This window comes from Oryza brachyantha, chromosome 10 (assembly GCF_000231095.2).
Source record: "Oryza brachyantha chromosome 10, ObraRS2, whole genome shotgun sequence".
Taxonomy (NCBI): Eukaryota; Viridiplantae; Streptophyta; class Magnoliopsida; order Poales; family Poaceae; genus Oryza; species Oryza brachyantha.
The window spans coordinates 9,489,948-9,517,755 of record NC_023172.2 but is presented as its reverse complement, the minus strand read 5'-3'; the positions used below and the strand labels follow the sequence as shown (position 1 = coordinate 9,517,755).

The window sequence follows — 27,808 nt, the reverse complement described above, 5'->3', positions numbered from 1 at the left end:
TGACTTACTGGGAAGCGATTTTTTTATTTTTTAAACAATTTTTAATAAATAATTTTATTACTGAATCTCAAGAGAAACTATTTTCACCAGTGTCGGTTGCATGGTAGGCCAAAAACTCTGCGTGTTTGTCTGGCGTGGTAAGTCTACCACACTAAAAACTCTGCGTGACAATGTTGTTTTGTTATGTCAATGTTGGTGGCGTGATCAAAAGGTTCATCTAGTAAAAATTTTTCTCTTGAGGTTTAGTAATAAAATTATTTATTAAAAACTTTAAAAAATAAAAAAAAAATTCCTGGGAAGCAGGGCTGCTCCTAAACCAGGTCCGTTTGAGATAGTTCAAGTTAATGACTTATCTTATCTTTGGATTAGCTATTAGAGGCCATAAACGAATAAATTGGCTCGTATAAGTTGAAAAGTTGTTTCTAGGAAGGTTTTATAGAATAAATTTTTTTGCACGGAATGCATAATTTAAGATGTTTGCGAATGGAAATTCCAAAATGTAGTATTAGAAAACAACACGGTCTGGGATCACATTGGATCTCTCTGGTTCTTAGTAGTTACTCTCTCCTTGCTAAAAGAAAATGTTTTAGATAATGAAATGGCCTGTAAAATAAACATTGACCAATAATTTCTACCGCATTTATCGGGGAAAAGAAATATATGAGTCGTTGTTATGGAGAGAAGCCGAAAATTAACTAGTTATCGATTAATTTCTTTATTTATTTTATTAAAAATTTTAATAGATTTTTGTTGCAAAAAATACAAAAATATACTCTTAACCCTAACTAGGGGGTTATATATCTAAAACACCTACTGGCTGAGCTTGAAATTGAGCGTCTCAGTCACCTGTTGGACCCTGGTATAGGGGTGAGGCGGCCAATATGACTTGCTACTTTTGTAGGTGTCCTCTTGACGTTCTCGTACTGGGTGTTTTATCCGCACTCGTAGATGTGTGTCACCCATGTGCGATTGAGGGAGGAGGGGACTAACAATTTTGCATGCGACCCCCTTAGCCCTACTACTTAGACAGATCTAGGCATGATCATTATGATTAATCCAAGCATGAACAAATATAATTATTGTCTAATCTAGCTAGGTAGCTAGCGCACACGTTCAAATTCAATAGGCTACACGCGATACGTACGTGCATGGCAGCAGTGGTGGGCAATGGATGTAGAGGCTGGCTACACATGTAGAGCCAATTTTACATAAACTCTTGACATCACTCACCTTAGAACATCTCGAAGAAATCAAATTACTTTCTATACTAATAATTATATTGTAAAAGTGACCACCAAGAGACTACTCATAATTTGTCATGCTATTTAAAATAGCTAAACTTTCTTCATTGGTAGGCAAATCTACCAAGTCTCCTTCCCACTGAGTGTTGGAGTTTCCAAAAGTTGGATAGTTTAACTAACCGTTAGGAGATTTAGAGAGTAAGAGTGAAGAATCGGTTGAAGTGAATATCAATTCAGGGATAAAATCTTTTCATATATATACTGCTAAATTAAAATTTAGAAAGCTAAATTTTAACCATGCTCGTGGATATGGTCTTAGGCATTTTATCAACTTCTGAGCGGTAGATGCCTCCCTAGCGCCGGCCGCCGGCTCACCTCTGCCCAAGCTGCCGCCCGGCCAACCCAAGTGCCAGCCTACAATTAGATAGGTTTGGTCGGGTCGGTCTAATTAGCGATTTTTCGTGCACCTGATGACATGCTCGAATCAAAAACACCAACAACACGTGTGCGTTTCTGTTTTGCGCTTTTTCTTATTTTGTGTGCCACCGGCCCAACATACTTGTTCTCGGGTTTGGCCCATTTGTATTTGTATTTTGGCCTGTTTAAAGTTAACGCCACAAAGCAATTAGTTTTTACTATGCCGACGGTACATTGGCTTAGAAAATTTATACGTATATATTTTAACATAAAACACTTTATATATATATATATGTATAATATTTTGTAGATATGTATGACACTTTACTCATAGATAATATGTACATACAAACTTCATACACACAGACTTTGCACATATATATTTATACATATAAAATTTTTGTGAGATTTGTATATAGACTTTATATGTAGAAACTTTGTACATATAAATTTTATACATATGAAAATTGTGAGTATAAATTTGAAAGGTGTTATTTTAAAAAGGAAAATGTATTTTGGACTGTGGGCTATTTGACTATACCTATGAAAAAGGAGCAACCGTGGGCCTAAAAAGACAACCTTGACCAAATCCACTGTGCTCGTTCGTGCTGTATACCTCCTGATACGCATTCTAGCCTCTTGGCCAGCGGCGTTTGTGCGATCGCCTTTTCTGGTTTGGTCTGTGGTAGTGGGAAAAATGGGCTTTGGCTACAAATTGGGCCAAAATAAGAGTGGATGATGCAAATGGCCCAGTAAACTTAGTTATTTTTTGCTTTTTTGGGTTAAAGTGGCTGTCTTATTTATTTTGCTGAGAACATATACGGGATACATAGTATACATATTTGATTTTTTTGGTAAAGAATCTTGGGTTGAATAATGGTGGGGGCATGCCACTGCATGGCAGCCTCACTCTACGGGTACCCTAACCTTGGACGACTCTGCAGACTATACGTATACGGTATACTACGTACGTACTAACTGCAGTCGTTGTCGATCGTAACTATATATCAGCGAATCACCATGGCCGGTCAGTTCCACCACTCCCCCCTCCCCAAATTGAGAGCTACGCGCAATTTCATGAATCACTGGAAATCTAGTAATTTCCAAACTGTAGTATTGACAGGACTAATTAGTGATCACATATTTACATTACCCACCGTACATATGTATATATAGTTCCTCGCAGCCTAACTCTGCTAATTAATCCTCTCTTAAACTGTATCTATGGTCATCGTATCTCAACCTAACATATGCTTTGATCTTATCACCCATGTATTTTCACTTTTGCTTATGTTTATAAGCTAAAATTTAAATTTTTTATATTTAAAATAGAGTTGATTTTGAGATTTTCTTATCACAAAGAATACATATATATAAAAAGTTTTTTCATAAACTTTTTATGTCGTTTGACTTTTTTTTCCTGAAAAAACCAAAACGATCACCCCGGCCCAATATCATCCCATCTTCGGACTTCAGTAGCATAACCCTATGCTCGATCGTTTAAGGTTATGGACTGGAAATGTTATAATTTGGAACGACGTACGTAGCTGAACTTTGTCACGTACAGATTATGCAACATTGAATTTTTAAAATTATCACTAGACTGTGCTGGAACCTGTAATTCATTACTTCGTGGGCCTGCACTGGCCAAGTTATATTTTATTTATAACAATCTATAGTAGCATGCATGTATGTAAATGTCATTTATATAGTGATCAATTTCTTACATAAGTCGATGTGGAATTGTTTTCTGCAAGCACGTTTTGCCCATGAAAACCGGCTGGAGTTCTCTGTATGCCTATACAAATGTGTTAGCAACTGCTTATATAAATGTTTTCTGTATGTTGTACCATTGATATACCGACAGTGATTACAAGTTTTTATACATTACTACATAACCATTAATAAGGGATGCTCTGATATATGCCGCTTAATTTAAAAGCCGGACATATGGGAGCTTCTGAATAGGCTCCAATAGAACTTGCATCTATCATTACTATATAACCACTAACAAGGAATACCCTCATACATGCCGCTTAATTTAAAAGCCGGACATATGATAGCTTCTGAATAGGCTCCAATAGAACTTGCATCTATACCTGTGGTTTTTATTTTGTCAGTACAAAATGAACTTGCCTTGTAGAGATCTTATCCTCATGACACGACTCCCTCTTCACTCTCTCTCGCTACCCCCCTCCATCTATCTGGTTCTCCCTCTCTTGGCACCTCTTTGAGCTCAGATATGGTTGGTGGTCCACCTCTCCTTGGTGATGTGGCCGCGGCGACGGTGACGACGACTGCCAAGGAGAACTTCTCCTTTCTACAGGTCTAGTGACTGATCCGCCAAACTCAACCTTGGGGGTTGCCAAATCTAGCCCCACACTACTCTGCCACATCAGAGAGGAGAGGTAGGGTGAGCATGAGAAGGCATCTTAATTGGGTTCGACGACATCGGCCGACTTCTCCCTTCCGCAAATCTAGAGCTACCTTGTCCTCATCTCCCAGTGCAGCAATAGCTCCCTCTGTAGCAACAATGCCCTATCCATGGTGGCAACGATGCTAACAACAACTACCATGTGCATGTTGTTCTTATTCATATGTTCGAAGGGATAATGTGTTAATTGATCTTCATATGTGGATGTAGCTGTTGATCTATTTTTGAAGTTTGGTCTGTGGATGCAATTGTTCATTCATGTGATATTAACGTGGATAGAGGGTAGGAGGCTCGAAGAATCGACTCAATTTCGCTTCATTGAGTCCTTTTTTTGGCTTGTAGAATCCTAGGGTTGCTGATTCTTAATACCACATCAATGTCATCTAATAGGTCTCACCAGCTGTGAATATGGCTAGATTTGCCAACCGGAACATATTACGGTTTATCTAGTTTGAGGCGCAGTTATGGCATGCCACACTTATGTCTTATGCACTCTATGTCATAATACTCAACTATTAGCCTTTTTTTTTGCCACACTATTTGTATGCTATAAAAGAAACTACTTGCCAAAACTTGTGGTGCAGATTTTGGGAAATTACATGAAACTAGCAAGCAAATAAACCACATGGCTAAGGCAGTCTAGGGCATGGCTCGGAGCAAAAGTAGCCACTGTCCATGTAACACCCTAGCACGTTTGAAGCCTAATAGTAGTGATTGTTTGGTCCATGTGGCCTAGAAGTAGAGATGGCAACGAGACTCGTGACCCAAGACCCGATAGGTATTTACTCCATTAGAGTACGGGTATGAACTAAATATATCACCCGTGGGTAAGTAATCGGGCAAACACCTTCACCCGATGGGTACACGGATATGGAAACATTCTTATGATCCCCATACCCATTTACCCATGCGTAATAAATATTCACAAGTTTAAATGCACGTCATGGCCCAATATTAGCCCAATTAACCAAAATCCTAGGTATTTAAACCATCCATACACTTTCCACCACATTATATGAATGTGTGATGTCTTAAGTATCTAGTGTCTACTGTAATATGCTATATGGAAATTATGCAATTTAGATTGTTTTAAACTATTGCGGGTATATGGGTGACCCAACGGATAAGGTTTACCCAAGCGGGTATGGGTCTGGGAAAATTTTTCTACCCGTGATAGGTATGGGTATTTTGATGGTACGGAATTTTACTGGTGGGTATAGGTCTAGGGTACCAATACCTGATGGTATTTACCCATTACATCCCTACCCAGAAGTGGATATGTAGACTGTAGTGGTGGTTTAGCTACCACGTTGAAAGTGTAGGTGGGTAAGAGCCTGCTTATAAGTCTTGGTGCTCCAACCATGATATCCTGGGTTAATCCTTTTATACGAAGCGAGGACGAAAGTGTAAGCGCTATACCATGTAAACATGTGTCCGCTCAATCTGTAGAACGGACTAACGCGGATTTTGAAGGCAAGGTGTTACAACCCACCTATTATCTTGTGTCGCCAGGGTACCCAAAAGATCCAATCGATCAATGTGTGGCATTAATTTTTGTGGGAAAAGGCCTAGACATAGCAGTTATATATATGTATCTATCTGAGGACATTTGGACAAGTGCCCATGTGTTGTAGGGCATACAGGTGCCCTCCATGGAGCATGCACACAAGCATATGTGTATGTACAAAATTAGGATATGCCATGCTGGTGTACCTCTCTCGATGGAGACCGGCCTATATGTTCCATGCATTTGCATACAAATGCAAATGGCCTACCCTATTGTCAATTTGTCAGTCACTGTCTGTGACTAATTGCCATGTCTACAAACTTATACACGAGTTGGAAACATTATTCACTACATGAGCCAAAGAAATATTATTAGCCTTCCACTACTAACACCGCCTATATAGGATCTGGAGATTAGAGACACCAGGAAATTAACACAAAGGCCAATGCATTGGACATAACTTAATTGTTTGCGGCTCTGCAGACAGCAATGTTAATACGGTTGTCATTTCATATAGATCAGCTAAAGAAAGAAGAGATAAACTAAAAAAAAATTGATTCGTCTCAACTGCTAGGTGCAAAGTGTGGTAGTCTTAGACTCAATCTTGTCCGATCGACCCCTTCTCGCATGGTGTGGTTAAAATCTTGGAAACGGTTTACTCTGACTTAAAGTTAGAGAGACATTGTGGCTGACATATGGGTCCTACCCTCTATGGGCCCCATGTCAGCGGCATGAGTCTCTCTAAAACTTTAAGTCGGAGGATCTTGTTGGCAAAATCTTATCAACTTGTTGAGGCACAATCGGTTTTACCACGTCGGTCATCGACAAGACATAGGGTTGCCGAAGCCAACAGTTTCTCCATCGTGGTTATCGTGATTATCACGATAACCACAAACCATCAGAAACCGTGATAATCATGCTCCGTCAGGCAGTGGTTCCAGAGCTTTCCGTGATAACACAAACCCTGATAGGATGTTCGTTTGCCCACTCACCAAGCAACGTATATGAAGAAGCCAAGAGGGGCAAGTAGTCACCCAGTCACGAGTCGATGAGAATGCAAAAGATCTATTGATTAATTTATGGGGTTTACATCTATCTTTTTCTTATATAGTGTAGAAAAATTACTTAGGGTGTGTGGGGCGCCATGAGTGTGATATAAATCTTTAAACATGACCACATAGCTTTGATGGAGACGGATCCAGATCCTCTGCAGTATTGCTCACTGACATGTGGATCCAATATGCTATTGGATCCACATGTCAATGAGCTACTGTAGAAGCAATATGGTATAGGATCCTATTCCGATGGAGACATGCCACGGTAACACAAATTTAGTCACCTTACATCAGATAGTGTGCTAGACTAGAAGTGAAAAGACGAGACGGCTAGATTGACACACTGAAACAAGTTTAGTGATGAAGTGCAAATATATATACAGTGAGGTTCAGCTAGTTTAACTCGCAACTGTAGCTTGATGAAGTTATCCCATGCACCAATTAATTAAACAAATCAAATCTATTCAAACGGATTAGAATTGACACAATCATGATCTCCTTACTAACTGACCAAATATATAACTGTCAGTTGGTGCGAGAGGAATTTGTAAAATCGGTTTCTTCACTATCGCAGCACGTGCTCTTGTTGCCTCTTGACTTGACCAAGAGTATGCAGGCCAGGTGTCTACCAGACAATACCAATCAGTGAATATATACTGCATAGTTTGATAGATCAATAATATACAGTAGTACAAATTAAATATGAATTTATAGTTTTTAGGTACCGTATTACCTCATGTGTATGTATATGTCTTCACTCAATCTGAATATTTTAATGTGTTATTTTGCGGTGAAACAAAAATGTTAGGGAAGCCATACAAATTACCATTTGTCATGGTGGGATGTTCTTTTAGCTTATTTTTCACTTAGAAAATTCATTACCTACAGGTGCCATTAGGACATCGACGGTGCTACAGAAGTAGTTATTATATAATAAATGTCTTCATTTGAGCTGTCTTTATATATCGTGAGTGTGGTCTCTATAGTATTAATTGCTAAAGTTATCCATAACTATATGGGTTGCCCATAGAGTAGTATAAAATATACTATTTTCTGAATGAGAGTTATGGGGGTTGTGCGAGAGAGATATTTTTCTTTCACATTTGGAATCCACTTTGTTTTCTACTCTATCCATAAGCATTATGGAGTTTAACAGAACTAATGGCATCTATGGTAGGTTCCACTCATACAGAGTGCACGATCTCTATACACTGTTCATATCTTTAGGGATTAAGTGAATACACACTAGTACACTACTAGAACTCACAAGGTCCCCTGCTATTTTGTCAATATATATAATTCAACTCTGAATCGGGCCTCAAATTTGTCAATATATTTTTGTTAGCAAAAATGTCTCTGACTTCGATATCGCTAGCTAGGTATAAGCTCTTACAATAGTGGCGCATAGCGTTTATCTAAGTGCGACAAAACACCAAATCCATCGGGACATTAGGGTAGTTTCTCTGAAACTTGAGGCTGCCTATTTATGCCGATTGTTGCGAAGACCTAGAACTGATGACTTTAAAATAAATAACCGGCATTGATACATAAATTGAGCTGACCTTATCTCGTCGCACAGCTGCACACATGCACCCTTATCTCCTTGATCCTACAGCTGAGCTGCACATCCTTGTCTTCTTTGATGCACTCGGTGATCGACCATCTCCATAGCTAGTGTGAGCAACCGACACTTGTTTGTGACTTATGTGTATGAACAAGCAAAGCTATTGTTATCACTCCTTGATGTTGCAGGTAGGCCCGACTCCATGTTTTTGAAGGCCCCTCGGAGAACTCGACATTATAGTCCCTTAGGACTATTTTTACGTATAATGTATTGTTATGTAAGCCATATGACATAATCACATCAATAAATATTACTAATATAGTATATAACCATAAAATTAAAGTATTAAAATAGTATGAATATCTTAAATTCGTAATGAAAAATACCTATTATATTTTGTAGAAATGAACTTCTGCGATCATTTCTTGAAGCAAAATCATCAATGATATTTTTTAAGATCAATATTGTCTAAAATACTCTTCTCGATGTTTTGCAAAGGAAGGTGTAATGGGACCACTTTTGGTGTGGGCCCTAGGCCGTCACCCCCTCTGCCCATGGGTCTGAGGCGAGCCTGGCTGTAAGGTAGGGCATATATGTCATAGAATTGCTAAATAACATTTTAAGGAGAGAGTGGCTGTAAGGTAGGGCATATATGTTATAGAATTGCTAAATAACATTCTAAAGAGAGAGTGTGACGGGAGATAAACCCAATAGGTTTTGGACCATTGGATTGATCATAACCATAATTCATGCCCATGCTGTTCTCTCTTATGAGTAGTAGTAGCTTCGGCGACTAACGGCAACCCAATTATTTGAAACTTAGGGTAGGCTAGTTCGGAGCACGAAGAGGGTTGGTGATGAAGAGGTGGAGTTCACTAGTCTTAAAGGATTGGTCGTGATGACACAATGATGGGTGAGACATAATGAGTGTTCGATGAGGTGGCGATGGTGATGGCACTGTTGATGCTGTGAGATTATAAACGGGCGGGTGGTGGCTAGTGTTGATGGAGGAGGCATTCGATCCCAACTAATTAGGAGGGGGAAGCAATGGTGACATCTTTGGGGGCAACCCCCGTCACCACTATGAGGTGGAAGCAATGGTGATATCTTTGGGGACAACCCCTGTCAACACCTGGCATGTGGAGGAGGAGGAGGGAGAGGCGTGGTAGTCGATAGGTATACCATACTCAGATTGAGAGGGAGGGAGGAGTTGTGGTGGTCGATAGGTGCGGAACTCAAATTGAGTAAGAAGAGGAGGATGAGAAGATAATTAAAATGACACACAAATCTCAAAGAAATCTCAAAGTGAACCAATGTCCTAAAATTTAAAAGATCTTTTAGGGTATTTTCTGATATGATGCTCCTAGCTACGTATATATATGTCGTAGTAAACTCGATCGATCGAGACAACGTGGGCATGATTTGACTTTTATGATCAAGAGATTCAGTAGTTCTGCATACTCTCCGACCGCCAAAGTGATTAACCCATGGATTCACACACGCAAGTTAATTGCTAACCTACATATGCATCCATTGTCTGCCCAGAAACCATGCACAATTAGCACATTATTATGCATGTGACACAAACTTCTCCTGCCAACATTGTATATATATATATGCCGGCCGGTTTGTTCCCAAATTAATAGCTGATATTGTCAGTAGTGTCTCGATGCATTGCATGCATGCTGTCACAAAAAAAAAAATGTCGTTTAATTAAGATCAGTTAATTAGGATGAGATGTTATATATACACATTAGTAGCAGCATTGCATATGTGTTGTGTTGACCATCTAGCAGACACATAGTATATATATGCCATGCATGCAATGTAGCCTCACATGTCGCTTTTGTGTCACGTTGAACTTGAAGCTCGATCGATCCCTGTGGCAAACTGGCTGGAACACATTGGGTGGGTCCCACCTGGCAGGGTGAGAGACTGACAGTGATCGATGCATGCATGTCCTTACGCTTAAATTAATTACAGGGCCGGCCTGCCGGCCCCAGCAGCACAGCCATTAAACCACCTCCCAATTAGATCTTCTTTGCCCTTTCATGGCCACCTGATCCATCTAGAGATGTTTTCACCCTTTTTCTCTTCGATCGGATGCAATAAAATTGCTATGAAAGATTATTGTAAAAGTACTGGTTTCATATCGTAAGACTTTTTATATGTATACACATTCACCTATTGATCAATGTATATTTGTTTGTATATATGTTTAGATTTATTAATTAGTATCCAAATAAATATAGGCAATATAAAAAGTCTTATACTATAAAACGGATTAGTATTTGTTTGAACACATAGAGTTCCACTTCCACGTACACAAATAGTTAAAGTTACAACTAATTTTGTTTTTTTCTCGCTCGAGGTATAATTTGTGTTGCAGGACATATAATAGATGCCTGCTGAATTAATATTATTATCTCAGAACTTTTCTAGTCTACCTATTTTCATATTATCATTGAGCCAATTAATTAATTTGCACTACTAAGAAACACATTTTGGATTTTGGAATTTGATTTTAAAATTAATTTATGGGGTTTTGTTCGTCACTTTTGTTCCCTAGCCTTATTTCCAGTGTGGCTACCAATAAGTCTAAAAAATCTACATGAAATTATTCTTATAAATCACATTATATATATTTGGCTATATAAAAACACAGTTGTAAGTGGATCCATATATACCATGAGTGTATGAGCTCCTTATCTATCCATGTCCCAGTTGACAGTGGACATGCATGCATGGACCAGCATATATCATATCAGTCCATTTTTGTGACAAATGGGTTCCCTCTCTGGGTAGCACTTGCCGTTAATGTATTTTGTCTCGACGTCCTGAAACTTAGGGGAAGGCCATGTATAGTTTTCATGATTTTTTTTTCTGTCAACCTTTTTAATTTCAAATTTAAAAATAAATCGTTCATAATTTATTTTATAAATAAACTTCATTTCACCATGCCATTTGATACATTTCTCTATAGTAATACTACGTCCGTCCCAAAATATAAGCATTTTTAGGTTGTTTAGCACTAATTAAGTCTGAGAAGAAAAACTATAATGACCATTAATAATGAGGAATAATAAGGGTAGGAGAGTAGGAGGATAAAATGAGAAGAATCTTGAATAATAAGTGATTGATTGGATCACTAGTACTGTGAATAGTACTAGAAATACTTATAGTTTAGGATAATATTCAAATACTAGAAATGTTTATATTTTTTGATACAAGGAGTAGTATATATTCATGACATGTTAACAATGATTCGCCACTCCCATATTGCTTTTAATCCACGCGGTTGTTTCATTCTGGCTAAAAAGTTTCGGGCTCCATCGTTTTGCAGTTGTAACTGCTTATAAGCCAAAATATGAATTTCAGAATTTAATTTAAACTTGATTTTGTGGTTTTTCATTATGGTTTGTTTTATACATTTCGCTTTTGAGTCGTTATGGACACGTATATAAAAGTTTTACCTATAAATTATTTTTCGTTTGTAAAAACACGTTTTTCTTTTTTCACTAAAAAGCGAAACGATGGGAGCCGAAATCTCGAAATTAATTTTACAACCGCTTATTCTTGAGAATATAGTACTAAGAAAATGTTCAGTTCTTTTCAAAAAAAATTCTTTGTCATTTACATGGATGTTCCTAATGGTTTCCTTCTCTAGGTAGTAATTGACATTAATATAATTTGTCTTGGCATGGTGAAAGTTACGAGCCATTTGGGTCTTGTACAGTAACTCTTATAGTAATGAGAAGTGAGCAGATATGTCTCCAAACTAGCTCTGGTGTACTTCTGTAGTAGTAGTGTATGAATTGCATAAATATTATAGGTAACGGATTTTTTACTGGCACCAATTAGATAGCACCTATCATGGGGGTGGCCATAGGTGCTACAATAGAATTGGCACCTGTGTCCCCCGGGCCAAAAAAAAAACATACTCCAAGCATCGACTTGATTCAAGCCGATTCTCGGAGCGGATGCCTCCCAAAACCCATATCCATAACAAAGCAAAGATTAACAACATCACCAACAGTGTTTGAGTGACTAATTTCCAACAGAAAAAAAGAGGGCAAAAATTAAATCCATCATCAAAGCCACAGAACCACATCACATATCAAAGATCAAGAACAATGTAGTCAAAATATTGCTTCAACAACAATCCAGAGCAACAATGGCATAGATCAACATAATAGCTCTGACTCACCGCCACTGTCCTACCGTAGTCACCAACACCATTGTCGTCAACTAGGTCAGCCGGATCCAGCGAACCCTAACCTTCATGCTGCTAGATCCGAGGGCATAGCCACTGGAGAGGGAAGGAGGCCACTGCTACTTGTGCGTCGTCATCAAGGTTGTCGCCGCTGCCTGTGTCATCCACCACACATGATCCTACACAACCATTCCCGTCAACTACCACTACATTCGGCCAGTGGGTAGAGGAAGAGGGAGTGATGGCGTTTGACACACCGATCTGCGGCTTGACAAGAGAGAGAGGAGGGGACCTGACGATGCAAGTGGGGAATTAAGAGGAGTCCTGGTGACAACTCTCTATCATCTCTGGAAGAGAGGTGAGAGAGGGAGATGGGGATAGGGACTACTTTATGTGATTCACGTCTCATTTCGTCTTATTATGTGTGTTGTTTTTTTAATTATCCAGTACCTACAGTTTGCTAAAGGTGTCGTTTTTAGATAACCAGCACCTATAGATTATTATAGTTGCTAGTTTTTTAGCAACGACAGTATACTAATGGTTTTGTTTTTCGCTAAAACCGGCATTGCTCAACGGTGGGAAACAACCAGTAGGAGGTGCCAATTTTAAATGAACCGCGCCTATTAGCTGTCACCTATAGGAGTTCTCTAGTAGTAATATTTAATATAATATCTATGCACTTCGGTAACAAATTAACTAGAATCTAATCAATCAAACATTATACTACTTTATTCTCAAAATGATGTTGTCATGGACATCAATATAGTCTCAATGCTTATGGTTGCATTCTTAATCAATATATTTATACAAACAGTTAAACAATATAGAAACATGAAAGAGTTTTTTTTTTGGAAATCTACTAATATAAGTTCCACAGTTAAGTTAAAATGTAATATTTTTTATCTACTGACACGATTAAGATTTTTGAGATTTAACTATATGTACTTTATGACATCATTCTTTTGAAAACCAAGATAATAAGATTTCTGGGTGCACAAAATTGGATATATCGAGGATATATTGCTAATCCCTCTTGAACTCCTTTCTATTGTTTTTGTGCACGAGAGGGTGAGGGAAAAAAAAAAGGTGAGCTAGACACCATTGACAATCTCACATGTTTGATGTCTAGTGGGCTGGGGGCCCACAGGCAAGCCCAGGGCCCACCAGCTGGAGTGCAGGCAGAACAAGGGGGACAAGTGTGCCCATCTCTCCATCTCCTATTAATACACCCATAGCAGCACCCAATCTAACTCACCACACTCTCTCCAAACTTCTCCACATCTCTGTAGTCTAGGTAGGTCTTATGTGTTCCTCTCCTCTTTTGCAGTCCCTTTCACCTTCCCTAGCTTGCTAACAACAACACTGCTTCCAATAATTAATCCCCTAGCTCGATACCAAAATCGATCCCTCTTTGAGCTCTAGCTGGCACACAACACAAGCATTAAGTAGCAAATTAGTTGCAGGTTCTAGCTATAGTAAGTACAGTACAGTACCTGAGATCCATAAAATCTAGCTAGCTTGGACTTGGAGATGTCAGGGCGGCGAGCATCAGGCAGGATCACCGACGACGAGATCACCGAGCTCATCTCCAAGCTGCAGTCCCTCCTCCCGGACTCCTCCCGCCGCCGCGGCGCCACCGGCCGGCCGGTAAGTCGTTCGCCCTTCTCCAGCCAACATACGATAGAGACGAAGAAGCAAGCTAATTAAGTTGCAGCAGTTTATAGTTCGTTCCAGCTGGTTATATATATATATATATGTAATGTGGATGCATGCATGCCGGCGGTGGTGCAGTCGCCGGCGGCGAAGCTGCTGAAGGAGACGTGCAGCTACATCCAGAGCCTGCACCGGGAAGTGGACGACCTCAGCGAGCGGCTGTCGGAGCTCATGGCGACCATGGACAGCAACAGCCCCCAGGCTGACATCATCCGCACCCTCCTCCGATAGCTACCATGATCCATATATGCATCCATCCAGATGCATTATTAGCTGGTCTGGTAATAAAAATGCAGTAGCTAGCTAGCCGTGTTACTCCTAGTTAATTAATTATGAGCTGGTTAGTTTGTGATTTTGGTGTGATCAAAATTTAAATCCCTTTTGTTTTAATTAGGAGATCAGTTAAAGGGCTTAGTTTGTCTACATATGTATGCTTCATTGACCATCCATCTTCAGAGAGAATCGAAGGGTGTTATGTATACGTATCAGGCAGGCATGCATGCATGCAGAGCCTTATTCTGATGTGCATGCATGTTGTCACTTCGTCCGAGTACGTAGTTTGTACCTAGGATGGCTGATTTAAATTTAAGAGTTTTTTTATTATCCTTCAAAAAGTATCTCAACGTACCACACTTTTTTATAAAAGTTTAGTATATTGAGGTACCAAAAATTTATACTAAAATTTTTGGTAACTTAAGATACTTTTCACGGATGATAAAAAAACCCTAAATTTAATGTTCTCAATGGCACAAAGCCATCAACAAGAACATAGCTCGATTATACAAGGGTGTAGGAGTGGTAATGAGCCAATACCCTTAGGTTTTTTTACAACCCTATTTAATTCTTAAAAATTTTAGCTCAAAACTCTATATAATTTTATTTTTAACCGGTTTTGAACTCGGCCCTTAAATTTTACAGGCAAAATGGTTAGACCCATTACCATCCGTACAGGGGTGTCTCTGGAATGTTTTGGACGAGGGTGCCAATTTAATTAGGATTCAGTGTGAACTTGAACATACTAAATGTCATTCCAAAACGCAGATCAAATCAATGATGCATATACAGTTTTGACTATTAATTACTACCTCCGTTTCATAATATAAGATGCTTGACTTTTTTTGTTGCAATATTTAACCATTCATCTTATTCAAAAATTTAGTATAAATATATAAAACGATAAGTCATACTTAAAGTTCTTTTGATAATAAAGTAAGTTACAAGCAAAATAAATAATATTTTCATAATTTTTGAGTAAGATAAATGATCAAACATTGCAAGCAAAAAAGTCAAATATCTTATATTATGAAACAGAGGGAGGAACTAATACATCGTGGATTCGAGGTGTGTAGTACACTAGTAACCCCTTTTCTTCATGAGATGTGAATTATTACTCATGTATAAGTAATTAATGGATGAAGAAACATTTTGCAAATGACATGTCAATAAAAAAAAACTACAACGTAAGCGCTAAGAAGGCAGTTGTAAGTGTAACAGATATGTGATAGCCCATAAACGTTCACATACTTCAGCACAAGTATTACATTCTAAGTTTTATATAAAAAGAAAGTCCACACATATGGATAAAGTCCCAAACCATATAAGGAAGGAGTGCCAGATAAGCAAATAAATACAAAATCCTACTCGTGTTCTACCAAGACTACTAAGATATTATCCATATTTGTCTCCATAATTCTACATGGACAAGGGGTTAACTGAGTGTATAAATACAACAACCCCAAGAAGAGGAAGACAAAACAAATAGTACTTGTCAACAACTCTGGCCAATAGAATAAGGCTATTACCCATCATAGGAGGACCTGAAACTGTATAAAAATCCATGTATCTTTATTCTTACTGTAATCTTGTGGATACCTTGGTATTGGGCGAACGCTATGTCTAATAAATATCATAACCAGGGCAGCAGTCTACCCAAACTTTACATATATACCTTGGCAGATATTTCACACCTCAAGAATAAAGATTACACACTTCGTTCTAAATTATAACTAGTTCTAAGTTGTTCGACAAAGATTATGGCTAAGAAGAAAAGATTTTGGTGCCCATAATAAATAGGATGAAATTTGAATAAGATTGATGTGATAAGTAGTACGATAAATAGTGCTAGAAATCCATATAACGTGGAATATGATTTAAAAACTAGGAATTTTTATATTTTGGAACAGAGTGGGTACACCTTTGGTGGTTCAGAATCACCTCCAAGGAAAAAAACAATTTATTGGCGGTTTTATTATGGCTGCCAAGAAATTTTTTGACCCCGAAGAAAATTCTGAGTGTACTAGAACAATGGAAATTGTGGCTTAATACATAGCTGTATACAAAAGATTTAATATACACTTTACAACAAACAGTCGTGTGTTGAATTAAAAAAAAAGAAGAGTTAAAACTATGGTCCGTATTGATATAAATGTGCTAAAACAAATTTTAGTGTAGAAATTGTAGACGCGATTTGGCATATAACCGGCATAGATAGATAGGCAGTCTATCTGTGCCAGGTATTCGCTCTAACCGGCAAAGATAATTAATGATAAAACGAGTAACCATGTTAAGTCTAGGAACTGAATGTGGATGGGCACATCTCACCACAAGCAGGGGCGGAGCTGCATATGTGGAGAGGGGCTCCTGGAACCTTCTCGGAAAAAAATTTAGCTAGAGTTTATTAATTTTCATCATGTATATATCACCTCAAGCCAAATTTAAGCATCCGTAACAATCTAGAAAAGTTAGTTAACTACGTGTTCCTCGTTTTCCGCGCACAAGCTTCCCAAACTGTTAAGCGGTGTATTTTTTACAAAAATTTTCTATAGAAAAGTTGTTTTAAAAAATCATATTAATATATTTTATATTTTTTAATAATTAATAATTATTTAATCATGTACTAATTTATTACTACGTTTTCCGTGCCAGGGCATAAGTTAACTTATGTATGCATACCGAACGCGGCCTGGGTCCATACACTTACCCCTTCTCCTATTGATAATTTCAAAGATTGTAGTAATCTGACCTTAAAAATGATTGAAACAAAAATTTATCTTGCTTTTATGTTTATACATCATTTTATTTAGATAGTAATTCTTTTATAGGTTATAACAAATATTGAACGAGTCTTCTCGGCTAGATTATAACAAAAAATCGATTTGTACAATGGGATAAATGATAATTCATTGACTTATTGCACCAAGTTGAGAATAAGATTTTTAGAAAACTTTATTTTGATAAAGTTAATAAGAGGTTTCAATGCTCGGAGAATAGATTTTTCCAAGTCTCCTATAGAACCTAGATACATACTTCTTGTAGAGGACCTATACTTGTTTAGTAATTTATGAGTGGTATGTCTTCTTTTATACTAACCCAAAATTTTATTGATATTCATTAGTTAACTATTACTCATGTTTTATAAATTAACTAATATTTTAAGTTGACTGATTTACCATTATCTTTTGATATGTAATGAATTATATGTGGTGCAAAGTTTGTTGCTTTATTTTTAAATGAGATTTACCGTCTTGTATATTTTTGTATAAATTTATTTATTGTACTTTATTTTTTGAATCCAATATAAATATGATATGGTATATATGTGTTGCATCCAGTAGTATTAATTGAACATCTCACTCCCACCTTTAAAATATTTTAAAGCTGCGTCTGTCACTGTCTATTCCTCACTTATTTAGGGGCAACATAGTTTTTTTTAACATTAGTACTTCTATTTAAATAACCTAGAGATGATTACATTTTGAGATAGAGTAGCAAATACTTATGATATGTGCTAGTGAATGCTTTATGACCTGTTTCTCTGTTTCATCAGAGTTCGGTGCTAGCTAAAGATTGTAATCAGATCTATTTTGCTGAATAAATTGCTAGCAAGTTCCGTTAAAAAAAACGAAAATACGTGTCCGGACGTTTGCTCGCGTAAAATAAACGGCAATATATTTATAATGATGTCAGATTTCTAATCTCTGGAGAGCTGCGTTCAGCTATCTTAATCCATCAAAATTAAAGCCCGGAGCACAGTCTTATGAGAAACCACGGTCTCACAATGAGAAAAAACATAACCTATGTACATCTAGAAATATTTTCAATCCCTTATGTGCTTTTGGATTTTACTTCATCTACTATATGACCATATATATAAGTTTTCATTTTGATCTCCTTTACACCTATTTCGTTAGTTAACTGTTAATTGCTGTTCTAAAATGACTAATTATCTTTCTCATACTTATGCGCTCAGTGTGAAAGTTATTAATCCATAATAAATCAAATTTAAAAATAAAATATTGTTAGCGAATTTTATTTTTCTTATTAAATCCATAAAAGAGATTCATCTAGAAATTCAGAACCAAAATTATTTATTTATTGTGTTTAAATTTTGAGTAAAAATGTGTGGTAGGAATTTTGCAAAGTTGATTTGAAATGTATTTAAAAACTTTAGAATAATTTTTCGAAATTGTGGTTAAATAATTTATCTCCATTGTTGTCTTACAAATGAATATTTTTCACCTGATAATTGTATTCCCATCATTAAGCTAGCACTTAAATATGAGAAAGGGAAAATATAGCCATTTTGAAAAAAAACAAATCAACTAATGGAATGGATACGGGCAGTGTAGAACAAAATAAAAAAATCAGAGATATATAAAAAGTGAGACAAAATTCAAGGGCATAAAAGTGATTAAGCAAATTAACATAGAGAGTTTGTTCTCATAACAGTTATAAACTTATAATGGTCATCGAACTTATTGATCCGGACTGTGTTAAACTGGCCAAGTTAAAAAAAAAACTCAAACTAGAATGAAAATTCCTCCTAAAAACTTGTCTGAATTTTCCCAAATTTTCAGCTGCGCTAACCACTCGATCGGTGATCACGGGCATCGATAAAACCTGACCGGTCGGCAGCTAGCTGCAACCTGCAGGTCATCAAATCACGTTTCAGAAACCAATGTGAGCTGATCGTCGGCGGATAATAACCAGCTGTTAATAATCCCTGATCAGAGAATCCCATGCATGCCTCGCCTGTAACAGATCAGACCGTGCAATTAACCTCTGACACCATGAGCACTTATAAGTCTTAACAGCTGAGCTATCGTACAGTACTCTCGACAGGCAGCCATCAACAACAACTTACTCCTACTGTTCCAATATATAAACGTTTATAGATTGAACAATTTTACGGTCTAACGAAAAGTAACTTGAGTTACCGGTACCTCATGGTACCAAATCGTTTCTGATCGTTGAATCTAACCGTGCACATGCTACTCAGCTAGATCCAATAATAAGAAATGATTTGATATCTCGAGGTATTTTTGTTAGACCAGAGCAAATCCCTTATATATTAATAGAGACTAGGTTAAAAGAAATAGCTTTTATGCCCTTCAATATAGGTGAAATAAATGAATGCAAGAGTGCAGGTAGAGTGCAGACGAGTATAAGATGCGAAGAAATCTAAATTGAAAATGATTAATGGAATATAATTAAACAAATAGTATTGTAATTTGAGCCGTAAATTGTGTATAATGTAGAAGAAAGGGAGCACAGGAAAACAACAAGTCGATCAGTAGTCGGCACCGTCAGAAAGCAGCTTTCGTTTTAAGTATTTCAGTCACATTGCGGCAGTAGTTGAAGCATGTGTCATTCACTGTCGTTTCAGGGATTCAGCACTGGCAAGTGTGCAGGAAGCATGACATGCTCAGAAGACAAAGGTGGTGATGTTGAAGCCTTGGACATGTTTTCTCCAACTTGGCCATATGTCTCCAACTTCTCAGTCACTTTACTGTACAAGTTTCCAGCACAAAACTCAAAAATAAACTTATTTGAGCTTGGATGGAAACTTGTAATGTGACTGTCCTGAGAATTATCCAGCCAAAAGGAAAAGAGAAACTCAACTAAAATCTTGAACTCTAAACCTCATTAGGAACAGAGGAACTTTCTATGGGGATATTATATCCAAGTGGGGCGCCAAAAGACCAGATTTTGCTTTGACAATACAACAATCTATGGGTTAATCAAAGCTCCCATGTTTCAACATTTATTTATAACAACATTTTGCTTGATACATTTGTAACATTGTACTGAAATTGACTGCGGTTCTTAGAATCATTTGAACAAGTAGTTTTTTCTTGTAAGATACAGAAGTACCATGGACTACAGAGATCATCTCAGAAAGTGCAGCTGGTTACTGTATTCAACTAGAAACATCAACCGGTGCAAACTCGTTGTCAATAGAAGTTTTGACTGCGTCCATCACAACCTGAGTCTTCCGGGTGATGGATGGCCACTTCCCCTCAGGTTTGCCACCTGCGTCTCGGATGTTCTGCACTAACCTTGAGAACTCCTGGACCATGAGGGCCTCCTGTGGCAGGTCTGTAGGGACGACGTGCTTGCTGGGCAGTGGATCCCATCCGGTGTGGAGTTCGGCGAATTTTGACTTGGATGCCATGCTGAATGACGCAGACTTCTCTTCGTATGGGATGACAAAGTCAGTGACATGAAGCGTACCATTTGTTCCAACAATGCTCAAGTCCATGGTAAGGTTGGTGAGGAAAGAACAGTTGAAGGTGGCGATCTTGCCATCAGCCCAGTAGAGTGTCGCACCACAGGCAAGGAGCACACCAGCTTGGTTCCTCACAGGGTCGCGCATCGCGATCACAGTCTTGGGAAGCTCATAGTCGACAGCCCACAAGATTCCACGGATGCAGTACCACCCGACATCACCAAGTGCACCAAGGGCATCAAGGTCTGGCTTTACCCTGATATCATTGTGGAGAAATTCTTCATTTGCCCGAAAGCTGAACAAGCTATTTATCTGAAGCAGCAGAAGGAAAAAGCAATTATTTAGTTAACCTGTAACATGTTGCACATCAACTGGAAGCAAGCTATATGGAGGTATATAAAAGGGCGAGGCGGCAATCATTCTGTGGTAGTGTAGCTGTAGAGAACATCAGTCGATCATTCCATAAGCATTTATATTTTTTTCATATATTTATATTCATGTTTCCTCGGACTGACTGCACGCATTGTTGGATCTGCCAACATACAGCAAGATTTAAGTACTGGTGCATGAAAGTATGACAGTCTAGGTTTGAAACCAATAAAATGCTATTATGTTTAGTACCTGTAAACAATAAATTAATTATATCTATGTTTATGTTGACTTCAATTACAGAACAGATTAACAGTTTGGAGACCCACATAATTTTAATGTCTTAAAGAATATGTTCAAAGAAATTGTCAACAATTGCACTGTCTTCTCGTTCTTCAATCCATTAGATTAGATCTGAGCTATACCTTGAGACTCAGCACTCAGGTTCATCATTTCTAGCAGTGTCAATCAGTCAATATGTTATATTTAGACTGAAACTGAAGAATGTTATCAAGATTGCTTTATCTTCTTTATCTTCTACTAGCAATCACAAATTCACCGTAGCTATTTCTCAAATATTTTTTGTGCAGATTTATTTTTAGGCATTGACACGTTGTTTGTATTTAAATTGCTTGCTGCATTTATTTGTATACAACAAGAACATACATATATGGAGGGGATATGCTTAAATGCATCTATTTGATATGGTGATTGATGATGATACAGATAATTTGTAGAAGATAATTAGATTTCAAACAACTAAATGGAATCTACATGGAGATCATGCTCATACCCATTTCACCTTCAATTTATCAACTATAAATACAACTAAGCTGACGAATTTTAGTCTTAACTGATACACATTTCCATTATCCTGGGTTACTTTAATGTGCTGGTTCCGCAGAAGATTAGAACAGGACAGTACAATTTTCTTATGTAATTTAGCGAGACACTACTACCAGCTAATAAGGGGAATGGAGTTAGTATACCTATAAAAGTCAGTGAGGTCTTGGTACTGAAAGACTAGAAAACCATGGATCAGATTGTGAATGATAGCCCAACATTGCAACTAATTATTAAAAGTGATTTCTGAAATATAAAACCTTCTAGGAATAAACCATAAACACTGTAGGAAGTTTGGACAAAAGGCAACCAAGCCTAAAGTATTGGAGAGTCTTTGAGGCATTACAAATTTTACTATCAAGTATAAATGCAACCATATATGTTCACAGTTAGTGCACCAGATGCTGAGTGAATGAACTTGTTCAAAGGGGAATTATTCTGGGATTTATCAATTATCATGTTAGTTTCTGAGGCTCACAATTCATGCAGTGTTGGTGTTAGGAAAACTTGACTTTGAGGAAACTGTAAAGAAATATTTGAAGTGGCAAAATATCAATAAAAATCTTGCAAATTCGAAAAACTGCTTGACTTTTGGTTTCTATAGGAAATTTTGAGAACAACGTACATAAAATAGTAGCACTGGGATGTAAGTGAGCAAATTATCCAGAAACGAAAAATCACTAGATGGCCAAGCTGTTCATATTGGCAGCTTAAGTATTAGTTGGATAATGCGTGAAATTACCTAAACTTGGAAGAACTGTTAGAGAAAGAAGAAAGCACGCATGGTCAACTGAGTGAATAGTTTTGTTCAGAATAATGAAAATGTGTAGGAAATTAGACCAAGAGACAAACCACAATATTTTTATTGGACAAACATATAGTGAAGATCAGGACAAAGGCCTTCAAGGAGTTTACAGAAAGAACCAGAATAAATTTCTCAGGCAAGATAGTGATCCTAGTAGCTATGAACAAATTCTGCTATTCCAAGATGACAATGGACATCAAGGTGTTTTTCTGTTGCCATTGCTACAAACAAAATATCGCTATTCATTCAGCATGGTCAATAAGTATCCAGACATGGAGAAGTGTAAACTTCATCAACAATTGTTTAGAGCTTAACAAGGACAAGAGACTGAGGATTTATGTAGGAAGCAGTAGATTAAACAGAATACATTGTCTCAAGGAAGGTGAATGTACTACTACCAACAAGTGTAGTGATTCTGGATCTGGTTCCTGTGAGTCCTTAGAGTGATTGCAACTTAAGAGGTCACAATAGGGCTATCTGACTTGAATCGAAGGGCTCAGATTTTCTAACATGCTGGTCAACTAGGAAAACAAAGTAGACTTACTTTAGCCATGCAATATAATGGATCTGATATTGTGGAATCCTATTAGATACTGCAGCTAACCTTAATCTTGTAGTTCCTTATGCTTTCACGTGGTAAATCTGGAATCTGTCAAGTGGACAAAGCCGGCCCTAGGGCAGGGCAGACTGCACCGGCCCCTGCGGTAGGGCTTCCAGGAGATGTAGACATGTGCATGTATGTGTATAGTGTGCACTTACCCAAGAAATTAGCAGCCCACATAGACCAGCAGTGACAAGAAAAGGTCCAACAAAATTGTTAGGATGGGCCCTGCAAGTGGTAGACAGATAACAGCTGCATCTATCTTACAAATGCCTTCATCAATCATTTCTTTCTTTTCCTTGAGAGGTGTATGAAGGTATTGTAACTTATGCCTTTGGTATGGTGGAATCCTAACTATCTTATATCATCTTACAGTTGATTCTTGCAAATTTGAAACATACCGTCCTTCAGTAAAACAGTGAACTGCCTATTCATTCCAGGTTGTATTTTCTATGCATTATGCAAAAGTATTGTTCCTCAATTTTTAATTTTTAATTTTTTTTGCTCTTGAGAACACTACCTTCGCACTATGGCGTTGACCCAATATCTTGGATTTTGCGAAACGCAGACATATTCCAACAAGCAAGGCTTTCAATTTGAAGCAAGCATATAAGGTAATATGGAAACGAGAGATTTGTTTTTTTTTTTACACTCCTGAGATTGAGGTTCGATTATTTAACATCATGCACTACTATCATTGACTCAGATGATCACATCATCAAATTTATCTTTGGAGATTCGGGTGTCCAAGAAATGTGGAAATTTAAGCATATCACTAATTGAGATCATAAAGAAAACCCTAATGATTCCAACATTGAGTAAGCGTTTCCAGATCGTAATAAAATCCGAACACTTGAGTTTCCGAGAGCTCACCGCTCTTATGTCGCCGGTGGTGGCCTTGTCGTCGACGAGCTCCCGCATCTTGGCAGTGCGCGGGTGGTGCATCCACATGGTGGCGTCCATGAACTGCACCCCGGCGGCCTCGCAGGCGGCGAGGATGGCGTCGAGGTCGGCGGCGCACAGCGCGGTGGGCTTCTCGAGGAGCACGTGCTTCCCCTTGGCGGCGGCGGCGGTGGCCCAGCGGACGTGGAGGCTGGTGGGGAGCGGGAGGTAGACGGCGTCGACGCCCGGGTCGTCGAGGAGGGCCTCGTAGGAGCCGTGCAGGCGGGGCGGGGCGGCGCCCCCGCCCTGCCGGAGCAGCCCGGTCTCGTCGGCGAACCCGCGCGCCTTCCCCTCGGAGCGGCTCCCGACGGCGGCCACGACGGCGCCCGGGGCGAGCAGCATGGCGCGCGCCAGCTTCCGCGCGATGGAGGCGCACCCCATGATGCCGAAGCGCACCGGCGCGGCGGCCGACGGGGACGACATGGGCGGCGCGCACAGCAGGTGTTCGACGCGGGGCCTAGCCGGGGAGGAGGAAGAGGGATTGAGTGGTGGTGGAGCTCACAATAGTGATGATTTGTACTAGTATACTATAAAATTATTACTTGGTCTTGGTGCTTTTTATTTATTTATTTATTTTAAAATTTTTTGTTTTTATTTTTTTAAAAGGTTTTGGTCTTTTGCTGTTGGACTAGCAGCAGTTGGTTCTAGATGAATCTACACAGAACTTGCCCTAGAGTGGGGAACAAAGTAGAAGAAAGAGGCTGTCTTCGGATAGAGATCAGGTATCTGGTACGGAAAAAGTACTAGTAGATAAGTATATGATTATAGAATAGCTTAATATAATTTTTTAAAGCAACTTTCTCATATAAAACTTTCGAACAAATCATATCGCTTAGTAGTACGGGAAGTATGCGCGTGAAAAATGAGAGAATTTGGGTTAGTAACAGGAGAAGAAGAACATGGCTAGAATCCATTTTACAACTCCAGGAGTTCAACCAATCAAAGTCAGAAAAGGATCGAATAGACCAGCGAAATATAATTTATGGGTAAAATTTATCAAGATGAGTATTTGTTAAGCTTTTCTAAAATATTTAAGTAATCACAATGGTTATAATTGTTGGAAATATGGTCACATTTTGGTTATTTTAATCTAAAATAATAAGAAATAATCTAATGATTAGGAACAGAACATAACAGCATGTTTAATATACGATAAGCACAAGCATCCATATGATCATGATATATCAATGAAACCATTGCTATTAGGCATTCGAAAATATTAAACATAATAGAGGAGAGCGTGATATACCCTGAAAATGGCTCTCCGCTGGTGTTTGAGGCAGTACTGCCTCCGTTGGTGTTGTTGTTCCCGTTGACGTTGACGTTGCCGTCGTCGTGCGCACCGCTGCCGTCGCCGTGCGCGCCGCCGCCGCCGTGAGCACCACCGCTCCCGCTTCCATTCCCGTCAGTTGACATGGCGCACTGAGCAGTCGTGCGAATGCACTCCCCAAAAACCTTAGCACCCGTCTACCCGAGCAGGTACTCTGGCGAGAGGGGTTCCGGAGGCCTGCTCGTTCCGAACTCTCGTGCGCGCAAGAGAAACAGAACCGGGGAGACAGATGGAAGGCACAAGAACTCGAGGAGAACTAGAGAGGAAAAAAAGCTATGGAGAAGAACGCTCTCACCTCGGGAAGAAGAAGGAGGAATATGCTAACCCCTGAAACCGCGTCCCTTGATCCCGCAATTCCGTTACGGAATTACCGTGCGGTTAAATCACGTAGTTATCGCTGCCGACGTTACGCGCAATTAAATCGCGTGATTACCGCTGCGCAATTACGGGGATTCAAAATTCTTTCCTTCGATTCCAGCCGTTGCAAAAAGGAAGGGATGGGCGAACGAGCCGACGCCGTGTCCCGGGCCGGCCGGCCGGCGCGCGCGCGTGACGGTCTTCCTACTGTCTCAACCAGTCAACAGAGAGTCTCACTAACCTCTCTATTTAAGTTGTGCATCTCCACTTTAAATCTCTAAGGTGGTATTATTGTCTCTACCATTCATTGTGGACTAGTGAAATTTTAATCAACGTTAATTGGGCCTAGCCCATTTTGATTAACAATAATTTATTACATAATCCATGGCAATAATTTTCCAAGTATATTACTCTTCGCACCGGGTTTAGTAGAGGATTTCGTTTTACACCAAGTTGTACTAAATAAGTTTCACTTAATTTCACTTAATCATCAGGGTACATCATCAAACCCATCGATAGAAATCTTATAAAATATTTTACAATCTGAATGGAACTTCATGAAACTTACCCTAAGTTTAAACAGTTTCATAGGATTCACTTATATTTCACCAGATTTTACTCCAATAATATAACACAACCTAGTGCAAAGTGATACTCGTCAAAGTGAAAGTACCTGTTAAACCCAATACAAAACAAAAACAATAAAACATGATACCCTCTCCCTGGTTGCGATTTACTAAAATTAATAATTTATGGGTTTGTATTAGTGCTGTGCCTTTCCTTCTGTTTTTTATTCAGTCCCTGGGGCTGGGAGCTTTATGGGCCCTGTTGTGTAATTTTCAAGCTTAATGGGCCCTGGTCTCAGTGGCAGCAGAGGCCCAATGGGTTGTAGTACCAAATGGGCCTGTAACAGGATGGAAAACAAGTGAGCCCATGTACCAAATACCATAAGAACATGGGCTTTGCTGCGGCCCCTTCCTGACATTCTGCAGCCCATAGTTTTTGGGCCTTGGAATAAAATTACAAATTTCAGCGAAACATTTCTTAGGTAAATTGACTGCTCATATAGTCTGAGCCAACCTGCAGCCTAATGTACTACACAAAACAAGATTTAATTAAATTAATCTGTCCTTAATAAGTACTACCTCTGTCCTTAATAAGTACGACGCCGTTAACATTTTTATACACGTTTGACTCTTCGTTTTATTCAATTTTTTTTGTCAAATATGTAAAGTTATATATGTGCATAAAAGTATATTTAACAATAAATACAATGATATAAAAATAATTAATAATTATATAAATTTTTTGAATAGGACGAAGAGTCAAACATATATTAAAAAGTCAACGGCGTCCAACATTTATGGACGGAGGGAGTAGTAAGAAAATATAATTAATTAAGCCGCTGTCACAGCCAGGTTGGAATGCACTTTGGGTTTGGGAGCCTGTCGGTAGAAATGCAGTCAAGGCAGGATCGGAGTGACATTTGATTTGTTTTTGCCGTAATTAAATTATACACGATGCCACTTGACCATGATACCGTATGCTAATCCGATCGTGTTTCCCGGCAGCTAGCAAATTAATACAGTACCACATTTCTTTCTTTGTTTGGTCAAAGATCGATGTGGACGATTTGTTTGATTGTGATCAACGTCGACGGTGCAAATCGTTTTGCCGGCCAGCGACTCGATCAGCTTAGAAGGATGCCAAATTCCTTGTGACGATTGAGCTAGGTAGTTGATCGTAGCCAGCCAGCCATAGAGCGTTCATGTTTTTGGGAAACTTACGATTCTAACACGATAAAGCACATCGTGATGAGGTAGTCGATAAAAATATAGAAAAAATAGGTTTACCGACTTCTGATATTAGTTTAATTTCCATGTGAGGATATGGATTGTCTTGAAGAAGC

General features: G+C 38.6%; 2 protein-coding genes across 2 annotated transcripts; one reads left to right on the top strand and one right to left on the bottom strand.

Annotated features, from left to right (window-relative positions):
* Nucleotides 1-13,742: 13,742 nt before the first annotated feature.
* LOC102710731 (transcription factor ILI3-like) lies at nucleotides 13,743-14,448 on the top strand. The gene is made up of 2 exons (XM_006661693.2): nucleotides 13,743-14,078; nucleotides 14,223-14,448. Exons 1-2 carry the CDS (start codon nucleotides 13,962-13,964, stop codon nucleotides 14,373-14,375), a joined length of 270 nt encoding a protein of 89 aa, XP_006661756.1. The 5' UTR covers nucleotides 13,743-13,961; the 3' UTR covers nucleotides 14,376-14,448.
* Nucleotides 14,449-20,085: 5,637 nt separating this feature from the next.
* Nucleotides 20,086-24,736, bottom strand: LOC102706688 (uncharacterized oxidoreductase At4g09670-like). Its single transcript, XM_006662274.3, has 2 exons — nucleotides 24,144-24,736; nucleotides 20,086-20,964 (listed from the first exon to the last, which is right to left on the bottom strand). The coding sequence occupies exons 1-2, from the start codon at nucleotides 24,633-24,635 to the stop codon at nucleotides 20,344-20,346; spliced, it is 1,113 nt and encodes a 370-aa protein (XP_006662337.2). The 5' UTR covers nucleotides 24,636-24,736; the 3' UTR covers nucleotides 20,086-20,343.
* Nucleotides 24,737-27,808: the final 3,072 nt, after the last annotated feature.